Raw genomic sequence first — 14,038 nt, 5'->3', positions numbered from 1 at the left:
GGGACATGTGTGAGCCTGGAATCCTGCAGGGCTAGTAAGGCATTGGTGCCCTAAGTGAGGGCAGCTGCAAGAGGTCTTGACCCAAGTAGGAGCTGCAACAAGGGGCTTTCTAACCGGGGCTCTAGGTCTCTCCTTCTCCTGCTCATTTCTGTCTATCTACCTACCCTATTACAACTTAATTTTGTACTATTTCACAACCTGCAGGTCCTCTCCCCATAGAATAACTGTAAAATTGACTTTTTCTTAGGGAAAACTTTAAAAAACAAGGAAAAGAAAAAGAGGCACTGAAATCCCTAACAGCAAAAGTTTATTTACAATTGAAGTTAAGGAATATTTTTAATGCATGCTGAAAAAACAGTTAATATTCCAAACTTATAGGTTACTATATGATAAGGAATACAAGACAATGTTGGGAAAGGCTTTGGCATACACAGCTATCAGAACCAGCTTATCAGAACACTTACACTATTAGAACCTTGTTATTAGCACACTTACATATCATCTACTTTTATGACACACTGAATTCATGGACAGGTCATCTTCTAATTTTTCACTGACTATTTGAGTAAACAGCATTCAAGGTTAAACATTAAGACTGGGGAGTAGGGAAGAAATACAGGAATGGTAAGCAACACATTTCAGAGCTTACATACACAAATACAACATGAAGATTAATTAAGAAACAGTGTTTCAATTTTTTCCTGAAACAACATTTGGCAGTGTTTAACGCATGAGAAGACACTGCTTTGGTCCATCCACTCTTTCCAGCTTTTCAAAGTGTTTCCTGGCATTGCGGATGTTGATCAGAGTAGCTGCAGAAGCTGAGGGTAAGGGTAGGGGAGAAACCCAACAGAATAAGTACAGGCAGCCAAAGGAATGCCTGACTAGTAAAAACAGAGAGTCAAATCCCTCAACATAGCACGTCACAGACAACATACAAGAATAGGTGGCCCCAACTTAACAAGGGTGTAATTTTTCTGAAAAAGTAGAAGACGTACTTATATATACCTAAACACAAAATTTCCAAGACAAAATTTCAAAATCTTTTGGTTTGGAGCTAATAGTATAAAACCCGTTATTTTATGTTATATTTTAATATTAATCTAAAGTAGAAAAAACCAGTGGACCAGAGCTAATTTAAACTTCTAGGAACATCCTGGAAATACTGCTAGAACCTTTATTTTAATGGTTGTGATGGACATGGCTATTATGACATGGAAGCACCAAATACCTCCCTTTATTCCCATAACACAAATATGGGAATATGGTACCTAGGAATATACAATGACATATAAAACGTTCAACATTTAATAGTTCAAAGCTTATATTGACTCATCTTTTAAAAAACTACAATATATGGGGCATAAATCATATAGTTCAGTTCTCTTTTCTTTAAAATCCCTAGATTTAGTAACTTGATTGTTGAAGTTCACATAAAGAAAACATAATACCCTAGAGCCTAAATCATTTTTAAGCTTAAGATATAAGTCTACTACATAAAAAACTATTTATTACTAGTATTAAAATAATTTTATTGCGGTAAAATACACATAATAAGGAATTCACCACTTTAACCATTTTTAAGTGTACAGGTAAGTTGCATTAAGTACATTCACACAGTTATGCAACCATCCTCACTACAAAATAGTTTTTCAGTATCGATTAAAGTACTACCTCTAGAGCTATTAGTTTAAAGAATATGTGGCTTGAACCTATGTCAGCTAAATTTAAACTTACGAATGGATGGATCAGACATCACAACCATCACATAAGTGTTGGATGTAAAGATGTCAATGAAAGCAGCAAAGTTAGAGTTTCTGACTTCCATGCTCTGGAAAGAGGCAGCCAGCTTGCTATAGGAGAAAGGAGAAAAGAGTGAAAAACATAAAAAAATATAAAAAATTCTTATCTTTTGTGTGAAATATTTTCATAGCATTATACCTCAATTCAACACTTCATTAAGACAGTTAATCACTAACTCCACTTGGTTTTCCAAGGAAACTCTAATGCTCAATTTAACATGTTTTGGAAAGTGACTTAGAATGTGAGTTACGACTTAATATTGACTGTGAAATAAAGTGGGCTTAGACCTAGATCCATGTTAAAAATCTTGTAACAAAACAGTTCACGAGGAGACGACATCAAAATGGCAGTGAGAGGTAAGCCTCTGTAAATCTAACCTGTTATTTACAACTAATTGAACAATATAACTCCACAAAGGACTCCCTGCACAGCAGACAGGCAAGACGAAGAGGCCCACTACCGAATTCACCTAAAGGTGGGTGAATCGCCCGAGCAGGGGAGGAGAGAAGGGAGAAGTGAGGAGACGGAACCACGCGGGCACAGGACGCAGACATAGCTCAGTGCTCCGAGCTCGCTGCATCACGGAACTACCGCAGCTGCGGGAGAGGGAAGAACTCGGACTCTTAGGGCTCCACTTGTGGCCCACAGGGCTGAGGGGACAGCAAATAACACGGCTGAACCCAACGCTCACGGCAGAGACGTCGGAGCAAAGACTGAGGTAAGAAGGCTGAAAATGGTGGTTTAAGCGCTCACTGCTGAGAAGAGAACGGACTTAGGCACTGAGATTAGCCGCCCCCTACCTACCCTCCCAGAGCTCACCCCGACCGCACCTGCCTGGTGCTAGAAGCAGAACAGTAGCAGTGTCAGATGAAAAGAACAGAATATTTGATGTTCTGAGAACTGTGGCCCTCAGACAAAGATTCACAGCCCAACTAGTTCCAGCAAAGGGGAGGGAGCTGTGGAAGCAGGACCGGCTGTGGTGGTGGTCGCCACCATTGTTCTGGGCAAACTCTCACAACTCACCCCGCCCCTGGCCCCACCTATCTGGGCAGATCCCTGCAAGAGTAAACAGAACTGCTGAAACATACGGGCTCTGAATCTGGTGCAGGAAGAGCTTTGGAACTTTAAAAACCTCCACATACCCACACAGACACTGCGCCCTGTGACCCAGGCAAACTATTAACAGAGGAGAAACCCATCCCCCAGGGAATCCCCCCATTGTGTGAGAAGCTGGAATAGTGCAAAGAAAACGTAGCACTACCGTGTGAGAAAGAAAATAAGGCTGCAGTCGGAAAGAAAATAAAACATTCTACTAACAAGTACTGGAAAACAAAACAAAGACCTCTTCCTATCAACCTGTTGCAGAAGCCACTCCTGTAGATGTCTAGGAAGAGAAATAATAAATCAGTAAATGCCATCAATAACCAAGGCAACAAGACAGCTCAGAAAGAAAGTGAAAAGTCTCCAGAAAAGGAACTTAAAGATATGGAAATGTGTGACTTAAATGACAGAGAATTCAAGATTGCAGTTCTGAAAAACTCAATGAGGTGCTAGAAAACAGAAAGACAGTTTAATGAACTCAGAAACACAACCAAAGAACAACGTGAGCATTTTAAAAAAAGAGACTGTAATTTTAAAAAAGAGCCAAATGGAATTTCTGGAGATTAAGAACTCAATACAAGAAATTAAGAATCAAACAGCCAGCTTAGGTAGTAGAGTTGACCAGATGGAGGAAAGAATCAGTGACATCGAAGATAGAAATGTGGAAATGACACGGATGGAAGAAGAAAGAGACTGGAGACTTAAAAGAAATGAAAGAACACTACAAGAACTTTCTGACTCCATCAGAAAGACAAATATAAGAATAATGGGCATGCCAGAAAGAGAAGAAAGAAAGAAGGGAACAGAGAATATATTCAAACAAATTGTCGATGAGAAATTCCCAAACTTGTGGACAGAACTGGATCCTCGAATCCAAGAAGCAAAGAGAACACCTGATTACCTCATCCCAAGGCCTTCTCCAAGGCCCATTGTATTGCAGCTGTCTAAAATCAACGACAAATAAAGAATCCTCAAGGCTGCCACGGAAAAGAAGACGGCAACCTACAAAGGAAAGCTCATTAGATTATCATCAGATTTTTCAGCAGAAACTCTACAAGCCAGGAGGGAGTGGAACCAAATATTCAAACTATTGAAAGAAATTGAGAGAAATTATGAGCCAAGAATAATATATCCAGCAAAGATATCCTTTAGATATGAAGGAGGAATAAAGACCTTTCCAGACATACAGAAGCTGAGGGAATTTTCTAATACACGACCTGCACTACAAGAAATACTAAAGGAGGCTATTCGACCACCATCAACAGGGACAAGTTGTGGCAACCAAAACATAAAAAGGGGGAGAGTAAAGGCCTGAACTGGAATATGGGAATGGAGAAAGTAAGCGTGCTGAAGAAAATGGAATACTCTAAATATCAAACTTTCTTTTACATAAACTTAAGGGTAACCATCAAAAAAAATCCAGAACTGAAATACATACTGTAATAAAAGAAGAAACAGAGGGAAACATCATAGAATACCACCACACAGACATAATAGACAACAACAAAATGGCAAAGAAACAATGGAGACACAGTCTTACCAGAAAACTAAAGATAGAATGACAGGAAATCCTCACATATCAATAATCTCCCTAAATGTAAATGGACTGAACTCACCAATAAAAAGGCACAGAGTAGCAGATTGGATCAAAAAACTAAACCCAACCATATGCTGTCTCCAAGAGACACATCTCAGCTACAAGGACAAGCATAGACTCAAAGTGAAAGGGTGGAAATTGACACTCCAAGCAAATGGTATGCAGAGAAAATCAGGTGTAGCCATAGTGATATCAGATGAAACAAACTTCAGGGTGAAAAAGGTAACAAGAGACAAAGATGGACATTTCATAATGGGAAAGGGGACTATACAACAAGAAGACATAACAGTCATCAATATTTATGCCCCAAATCAGGAAGCACCAAAATATACCAAGCAACTACCAACAGAACTAAAGGGAGAAATTGACCAAAACACAATTATACTAGGAGACTTAAATACATCATTGACAGCTATGGATAGATCATCCAAACAGAAAATAAATAACGAAATAGCATCACTAAATGACACATTAGATTAAATGGACATAATTGACATATATAGAGCACTTCATCCTAAAACATCAGACTATACATTTTTTTCTAGTGTACATGGAACAATCTCAAGGATAGACCATATATTGGGAGATAAAATCAGCCTCAGCAAATTTAAGAAGATTGAAATCATACCAAGCACATTCTCTGATCACAAGCCTTTGAAATTGGATATCAACTGCAAAAAGAAAGTTGTGAAAGGAAAAAACACAAATACATGGAAATTAAACAATCTACTTTTAAAGAACGACTGGGTCAAAGAAGAAATTAGAGGAGAGATCAAAAGATACATAGAAACAAATGACAATGAAAATACATCCTACCAAAATTTTGGGGATGGAGAGAAAACAGCTTTAAGAGGGAAATTTATAATTACAGGCCTAACTCAAGAAACAAGAAAACTCCCAAATAAATAGCCTCATGTTACACCTTAAAGAACTAGAAAAAGAAGAACAAGTGAAACCCAAGGTCAGCAGCAGAAAGGAAATAACAAAATTCAGAGCAGAATTAAATGAAATAGAGAACAAAAAGACAATAGAAGAAATTAATGTGAAAAAGAGCTGGTTCTTTGAAAAGATTAACAAAATTGACAAACCCTTGGCTAGACTCACTAAGATAAAAAGAGAAAAGACACTAATTAACAAAATGAGAAATGAAAATGGGAAGTTATCACGGACACCACAGAAATACAAAGGATCATCCAAGAATACTATGAAGGACTATATGCCACCAAATTCAATAACCTAGAAGAAATGGACAAGTTCTTAGAAACATATAGCCTTCCAAGTCTGAGCCATGAAGAACTGGAAAATCTAAACAGACCGATCACCAGTAACGAAATTGAATCAGTCAACCAAAACCTTCGCAAAAGCAAAAGTCCGGGACCAGATGGCTTCACTAGTGAATTCTACCAAACTTTCAAAGAGGATCTAATACCAATCCTGCTCAAACTCTTCCAAAAAAGTTGAAGAAGAGACAGAACTCCCAACTCATTTTATGAGGCCAATATTACACTGATACAATACCCTGGTAAGGACAACACAAAAAAAGAAAACTACAGGGCCACCCCGGTGGCTCAGGCGGTTAGAGCTCCATGCTCCTAACTCCGAAGGCTGCCGGTTCCATTCCCACATGGGCCAGTGGGCTCTCAAACACAAGGTTGCCAGTTCAATTCCTCGAGTCCCGCAAGGGATGGTGGGCTGTGCCCCCTGCAACTAGCAAATGGCAACTGGACCTGGAGCTAAACTGCGCCCTTCACAACTAAGACTGAAAGAACAACAACTTGAAGCTGAATGGCACCCTCCACATCTAAGATTGAAAGGACAACAACTTGACTTGGAAAAAAGTCTTGGAAGTGCACACTGTTCCCCAATAAAGTCCTGTTCCCCTTTCCCAATAAAATATTAAAAAAAAAAAAAAAGAAAACTACAGACCAGTATCTCTGATGAATGCAGATGCAAAAATCCTAAACAAAATTCTAGCAAATCGAATACAACAATGCATTAAAAAGATTATTCATTGCAACCAAGTGGGGTTCATTCCCGAGCAGAAGTATGGTTCAACATCCGTAAATCCATCAATGGGATACATCACATAAACAAAATAAAGGACAAAAATCATATGATTAAATTAAGTGATGCAGAAATAGCATTTGACAAGATACAGCATCCGTTTATAATTAAAACACTTAATAAAATAGGTATAGAAGGAAAATACCTTATAAAGGCCATATATGACAAACCCTCAGCTAATCCCATAATTAATGATGAAAACTGAAGCCCTTTGCTCTACGTTCAGGAACATGACAGGGCTGTCCCCTATCACCTCTGCTTTTCAACATAGTGTTAGAAGTCCTCGCCAGAGTAATGAGGGGAAATAAATAAATAAAAGGCATTCAAATTGGGAATGAAGAAGTTAAATTGTCACTCTTTGCAGATGACCTGATGCTATGCATAGAAAACCCTAAAGACTCCACCAAAAAGTTATTAGAAACAATCAACGAATACAGTAAAGTTGCCGGCTACAAAATCAACGTACAAAAGTCCATTGCTTTTCTATATACTAACAATGAAATCTCAGAAGAAGAAACACAAAAAAAATTCCTTTTGCAATTGCAGCAAAAAGAATAAAATACCTAGGAATAAACTTAACCTAGGATGGGAAAGACCTATATGCTGAAAACTATAAGACATTTTTAAAAGAAATTGAAGAAGACACAAAGAAATGGAAAGACATTCCATACCCATGGATTGGAAGAATCAACATAGTTCAAATGGCCATATTACCCAAAGCAATATACAGATTTCATGCAAATCCCCATCAAAATCCCAATGGCATTTTTTAAAGAAATATAACAAAAAATCATCCGATTTGTTTGGAACCACAAAAGACCCTGAATAGCCAAAGCAATCTTAAGGAAAAAGAACAATACTGGACGTATCACACTCCCTGACTTTAGCTTTTACTATAGGGCTACAATAAACAAAACAGCATGGTATTGGCAGAAAAACAAATACATAGACCAATGGAATAGAATTGAGAACCCAGAAATAAAACCACATAAATATGGACAGATGATTTTTGACAAAGAAGCAAAAAAACATACAATGGAGAAAAGACAGCCTCTTCAATAAATGGTACTGGGAGAACTGGATAGCCACATGCAAAAGAATGAAACTGGACTGCTATCTGTCACCATGTACCAAAATTAATTCAACTGGATCAAAGGCTTAAGCATAAGACCTGACACAATAAACTTCATAGAAGAAAACATAGGTACTAAACTTATAGACCTTGGGTTCAAAGAGCATTTTATGAATTTGACTCCAAAGGCAAGGGAAGTAAAAGCTAAAATAAACGAATGGGACTACATGAAACTTAAAAGCTTCTGCACAGCAAAAGAAACCATCGACAAAATAAAGAGGCCACCAACTGAATGAGAGAAGATTTTTGCAAACAGTGCCTCCGATAAGGGGCTAATACCCAAAATATACAAGGAACTCATGAAACTCAACAACAAAAAACCAAACAACCCAATTGAAAAATGGGCAGAGGACCTGAAGAGACATTTCTCCAAACAGGAAATACAAATGGCAAATAGACATATGAAAAAATGCTCAACATCACTGATCATCAGAGAAATGCAAATAAAAATCACAATGAGATATCACCTCACCCCAGTCAGAATGGCTATCATCAACAAGACAAATAGTAACAAGTTTTGGAGAGGCTGTGGGGAAAAAGAAACCCTCATACACTGTTGGTGGGAATGCAGACTGGTGCAGCCGCTATGGAAGGCAGTGTGGAAGTTCCTCAAAAAATTACGAATAGAATTACCATATGACCCAGCAATCCCTCTCCTGCATATCTACCAAAAAATCTGAAAACATTTATACATAAAGACACGTGTGCTCCAATGTTCATTGCAGCTTTGTTTACAGTGGCCAAGACATGGAAACAACCAAAATGTCCTGCGATATATGAATGGATAAAGAAGTTGTGGTATATATACACAATGGAGTACTATTTGGCAGTAAGAAAAGATGATATAGGAACATTTGTGACAACATGGATGGATCTTGAGAGTATAATGCTAAGCAAAATAAGTCAGATAGAAAAAACAGAGAACCATATGATTTCACTGATATGTGGTATATAAACCAAAAACAACAAAAGAACAAGACAAACAAATGAGAAACAAAAACTCATAGACACAGACAATAGTTTAGTGGTTACCAGAGGGTAAGGGGCTGGGGGTGGGAGTTGAGGGTAAGGGCTATCAAATATATGGTGATGGAAGGAGAACTGACTCTGGGTGGTGAACACACAATGGGATTTATAAATGATGTAATACAGAATTGTACACCTGAAATCTATGTAATTTTACTAACAATTGTCACCCTAATAAATTTTTAAAAAATAAAAAATAAAAGGGGCCGGCCTGGTGGCTCAGGTGGTTAGAGCTCCATGCTCCTAACTCCGAAGGCTGCCGGTTCGATTCCCACATGGGCCAGTGGGCTCCCAACCACAAGGTTGCCAGTTCAATTCCTCGAGTCCCGCAAGGGATGGTGGGCTCTGCCCCCTGCAACTAAAGTTGAACACGGCACCTTGAGCTGAGCTGCCTCCCGGATGGCTCAGTTGGTTGGAGCATGTCCTCTCAACCACAAGGTTGCCGGTTCGACTCCCACAAGGGATGGTGGGCTGTGCCCCCTGCAACTAGCAACGGCAACTGGACCTGGAGCTGAGCTGCACCCTCCACAACTAAGATTGAAAGGACAACTTGAAGCTGAACAGAACCCTCCACAACTAAGATTGAAAGGACAACAACTTGACTTGGAGAAAAGTCCTGAAAGTGCACACTGTTCCCCAATAAAGTCCTGTTCCCCTTCCCCAATAAAATCTTAAAAAAAAAAAAAATAATAATAATAATAAAAAAATAAAAAATAAAAAAAGAAACTTTTTAAGGTTGAAATTTCTCTATCACTGACATTAATAACTATTTATTTGGAATGTTAGTTACACTGAAATTCAAGAAATGATTCCATATCTTTTGAAACAAACAAGGTAATTATATTTGCATGCCATTTGATATTTCTTCTTAAAAATTTTAGCATTAAACATGCCAAAAAAACCTCAAAGTGCTTTTTATCCTAAGGCATAAAAGGAGTAAACTTATACCTATGTGTTGTCTGGGTATCAAAGTTTACCAGGGTAAGAATGTTAGTTCTTGAATCTTTACTAAATTATGATTTTCAGCCATTTCTTCTTCCGATATTCACAATGCTAAGACTGAAATTGTATTTAATCAAAGCAGAGACAACATGATTAGACATTTCTAGACTCTCTATTTTGTACCATTCCTGAATCAGTACCTCGCTATTATAATTAATGTAGTTTTATAGAAAATCTTGGTATTTGGTAGGGTAAGTTATCCTTCTTTCTTCTTCTTCAAATCTCTTGGACATTTTTTTATTTCTTCCCAAATAGGATCAAACATCTCAACATGGTACTCTATTTAGGCATTTTTTATACACTTCTTCTGTATTACTTGAGTTTGCATTAAAGGAAAATGAATTTCACCTAAGTCAATTGTAGGCTCCCTTGGACGTTAGCTTTCTTTCCAATTGAAGGAACTATTCTGAATATACAAGTGCAGTCCACTATAGTTATTTGAACTTCTCAAAAATAACAATAATCTTTTCCAGATATAAATAGATCACATAAGATCTCTTACCTGCAACTCAGCTTAAACTGCTTAATAATGTTGCTGATTTTCTCAAATCTGTGGGCATCACGCTGCTCTTTACATTGGTAGTGAGAAATCACCTATGAAAAAGACCAATGCCCTTTAAATCCATGCAATGTAGTCATACCACTCTCTGCTACTCCTCAAGGCAGGCTTCTGTCAGTCTCTTGGTCACCCTGATTTTCAGGATAGACTTGGCACCTGGCTTACTGTCTCTTTTCCTCTGTCTAATAGCCTGCCGACATTATGCAAAATTTCACTGTCCTTATGGATGACCCATCCCGTACCGTTTGGTTACAATTTTATTAGATCATTTAAGCATTATCTATTTTGGTTCATTGCTGTACCTTCTCACTTACTTTAATCATTTAATATTCATCTTATTTCAATATTTCATAGGATGATCTTTCGTTTTAAAAAGGTACAAGTCAAAAAAGGAAAAAGAAATAAAAATCCTTATGTATACTTAATGTATTTAATTCTAAAGACAGTTATAACCAAATGGCTTTTGATACTATATTTAAAAATGTTAACTAAATGATTCTTACCTCTGAGAATTTACTATCTATGAATGAACCTATTCATGATGAACACCCACGCCTGGTAAAAATACTTCCCCTAACACTTTCAGATTTTAATAAAACCAGACAAGCATTTCCTATAGGCTGAATATACAGATATGAAGTTTTCTAGTAGGAAGCAAAACGGACTCACTTGCCAGAATCTATGATATAGAGATTATCTCCATTTTATAGAATGGGAACCAAGCTCAGAGAGATTAAGAATGTGTCTAAAATCACCAAACATTGGTAGAGCTCAGAAACAAATCATTTACTATGAGTTGCTCTTAGAGTTACATTTACTAAGCTAATCAGCAATTATTTATGAAGTGCTTCAGACCTCTCAAATTAGTTTCTATTACTGTTATTTAAAAATTTTACTTATAAATATTGTTTTTTTGTATCCCCTCTCAGGGCCTTACATACAATAGGCTCTAATATAGTTAAGTTGAATTTATAAAAAGATTAAATATTAACATGCCTCTTTCCCATTCAACCTCTCCATCTGAATTCTTAAGCTATGTCACTGAACTGACCATTAATTACATCTCTTCCACGGTAAAAATTTTCAACTGTTTTGGAGAAAGGGGTGGGATGTAAGTTTCCTCAAAAGGGAAATAACCCTCATTTCATAATAAAAGTCAATAGGAAATAGAGATACTTGAATACAAATGAACAATGATTAGCAGAAATAATCTAAACTATAGTAAGGCATACCTGCAAAGAAAACTAAGTTTTACCAATTACTAAAGAGCTACAAACCAAAGCACTTCTTTCAGGTCACTTGCTGACAATACTACTTTATAAATCAGGTTATGCATGCTAAAGTAATGACAAGAGGGAAAAGGTTCTTCCTGAAAGTGGCAACATGTTGTTATTTGTTGTTGAATAAAAGAACGTAAGTGGAAGTACATCTACAGAGCATGAAGTTCTCACCAGAAATGTAGCTCTCTCAAATAGAAGCACTTCATCAGCCTCGATAATTTCAGCAAAATTCCTTAGGTTCATTTCTAGCTGCTGAACATTGGGAATCAGCTGATAAACAATGCTGGACCAAGCCTAACAGAACAGAAGCGTGGTGTAATATTACCAATAGGTAGCCTGTCCCAGACCTTTGCAAATGAGTAAGTACATTATAGCATATGGACAGAAAAATATGGTGATAAAATTGAGTCCCAAATACTGATAACAAACATGATATAAAATAAATAAAATGAGAAAACAAAGCCAATATTTTATTTTTCTCCTTCAGTTGAAGTTTAAAAAAATTTTCCAAAAATTTTGTAAAATGCTGGTGAAACTTTTTTCCACTGATTATTAAAAAAAAAAAATTCCATCCTGTGGTCTCAGAAAAGGTTGAAAATTCTGATCTACTGGGATAAAAAGCTTCTAATCCAGTCATTCAACAAATATTTAGGTCCAATAGTATAGATTGCTCTAAAGATCAGAAACTAATGCTATATTTAACATACATCTAAGAATCAATTTTGTGAAAATATCAGAGCCACATGAACAAATGGCCCTTCCCCTGAATGGGATAACATACAAAAGAAATTACAAGACAAATTAGTGGCATTGTCATTTGTAAAGGCTTATTTTTAGCTGTATAAATTATTGATCCAATAAAATTAAAAATGATACATTGTGCGTTTCTTAAAACTGACTTCATCTAGAAGAGTATGATGAATGTAAGGAGTTGAAATTAACCACACCCTCCCTCTATTCTCTTAAGGCTTTTTTATTTGAATTTCCATTTTAGTACTTCCTTAAATCTCACTCTAATTTGTCTCCTAAGGTGTACAATGTTCTTCTCTCCCCTACTAGAGGGCAGGAACCTGGTCTTAGTCATTTGTGCGTCCAACAGCATCAAGCAGATAGGCAATGAGTGTTTGTAGAATAAAACTTAATATAAAATTTTAAGTTAGCTCTATGCAACATTTATGTAAGAGATAGTAGTGCCATGTCTCTGTTCCAATTAGTTTTATTACTCAGGCATGGGGGTTTAGGTTCCAAATTCCCAGATCGGTGTTAATGTCACTGCTGAATTTACCTTGGAGAAGGCACCAAAGCTAACCACAGCAGAGACATTGTCACTCACAGCAGTGTTGTGATTAGCCAATTGTCTTTGGTCGTGTTATGTATTGCCATCCTTCACACCGCAGTTGGTTCTTATCAGTGCGTCATGTCCATCCTTATTCACGGTTACCTGTTCTATGGGAATAAGGCTTTGAGAGAAATTCGGCCCAAATTAATCTAGAACAGTATTTCCTAGACAGGTATCTATCTCAAAAATGATCTGTTATTAGAGTGAGGCTGGGTCAACATAATATTGGGGGGGGGGAAATTAGTTAAAAAAATAAATCAATGGCTATATTTAAAGTCCAACGGTTTTTCTCCTTGGCAAATCAGGTTTCTGTGCTTCTGGTTGTAGATACTTGTCAAATGCAGTTGATACTGAGGCTGTAGCTACCAGTGACAGAGAAGGATGCTTTCCCACCCAGAGTCATACTTGTCAATGGATACCAGAAGCAGTCTGAAGGAAAGATCTGACCACAAGGGGACCCAAAAGGAACAAGTCTTTCAAAACACTAGTTCAGTAGGAGAAAGGGAGGAAGCAGGATAAGGAGCCTATGTGCCAATAAGGTAATTTCAGCTTCATCCATAACACACCTATTGTAACCGCTACAACTACTACAAGCAGTGTGGTATCCATTCCAGCAACAGGAACAATCTTTCTGGTTGAAAGAATGCTAGTCTCCATTTGGCATGAAAGTTGAAGCTACCAAATTCTAGATATAACATGTCTCATTCTAAGACTCCCTTCTCCAATCTCTCCCCTAAATATTGTTCTTCTATTGCCATCAACTTAGGCAGACCAGCGTGTATCCTATAGAGGTACCTGAGTATTAGACATAGCTCCAATCAGCACTGGGACCACAACAGGTCAAAATGGATCATGGCCCGTGAAACCTCAGCTGTCAGGAAGATCAGTATCAAATTAACTGTGACTAAACTGGCTAGTTCAGTGTGGTCTGGTAGGTGTATCAACCCAATCTATGATCAAAACCAAAATCTCTTAAGGTTAATTTTGATATTGTTTTCAAACTATTTATTATAGATTATTTCTCTTTTTTAATTCAACACATTTATATGGCTATGAAAGAGTTTAAAATCTTTTAGTCTTGATAATACCTTCTAGCCTTTTTTAATGCTCTTAAAATGAAGGAACTCAGAGAAAC

At 37.2% G+C, this 14,038-nt stretch overlaps 1 protein-coding gene across 7 annotated transcripts in view; it reads right to left on the bottom strand.

Moving 5' to 3' along the window:
- Positions 1 to 290: 290 nt before the first annotated feature.
- Positions 291 to 14,038, bottom strand: part of RRAGB (Ras related GTP binding B) — a 30,468-nt gene continuing 16,720 nt past the window's right edge. For 6 of the 7 annotated variants that reach the window (XM_019719549.3, XM_074323426.2, XM_074323427.2 and 3 more), the window contains 4 exons: positions 11,736 to 11,858; positions 10,228 to 10,319; positions 1,738 to 1,853; positions 291 to 821 (listed from right to left, as the gene is read on the bottom strand). In XM_019719549.3, the coding sequence (XP_019575108.1) occupies positions 724 to 821; positions 1,738 to 1,853; positions 10,228 to 10,319; positions 11,736 to 11,858 (429 nt within the window). In that variant the 3' untranslated portion in view covers positions 291 to 723. The remainder of the gene's footprint in view (positions 822 to 1,737; positions 1,854 to 10,227; positions 10,320 to 11,735; positions 11,859 to 14,038) is intronic. The other variant, XM_088795311.1, reaches the window with a different exon arrangement.

Source organism: Rhinolophus sinicus, chromosome 18 (assembly GCF_057876585.1).
Source record: "Rhinolophus sinicus isolate RSI-liver-muscle chromosome 18, RSI-T2T, whole genome shotgun sequence".
NCBI lineage: Eukaryota > Metazoa > Chordata > Mammalia > Chiroptera > Rhinolophidae > Rhinolophus > Rhinolophus sinicus.
Note: the sequence above shows the minus strand (reverse complement) of the source record. Positions and strands in the feature narration are given on the sequence as shown.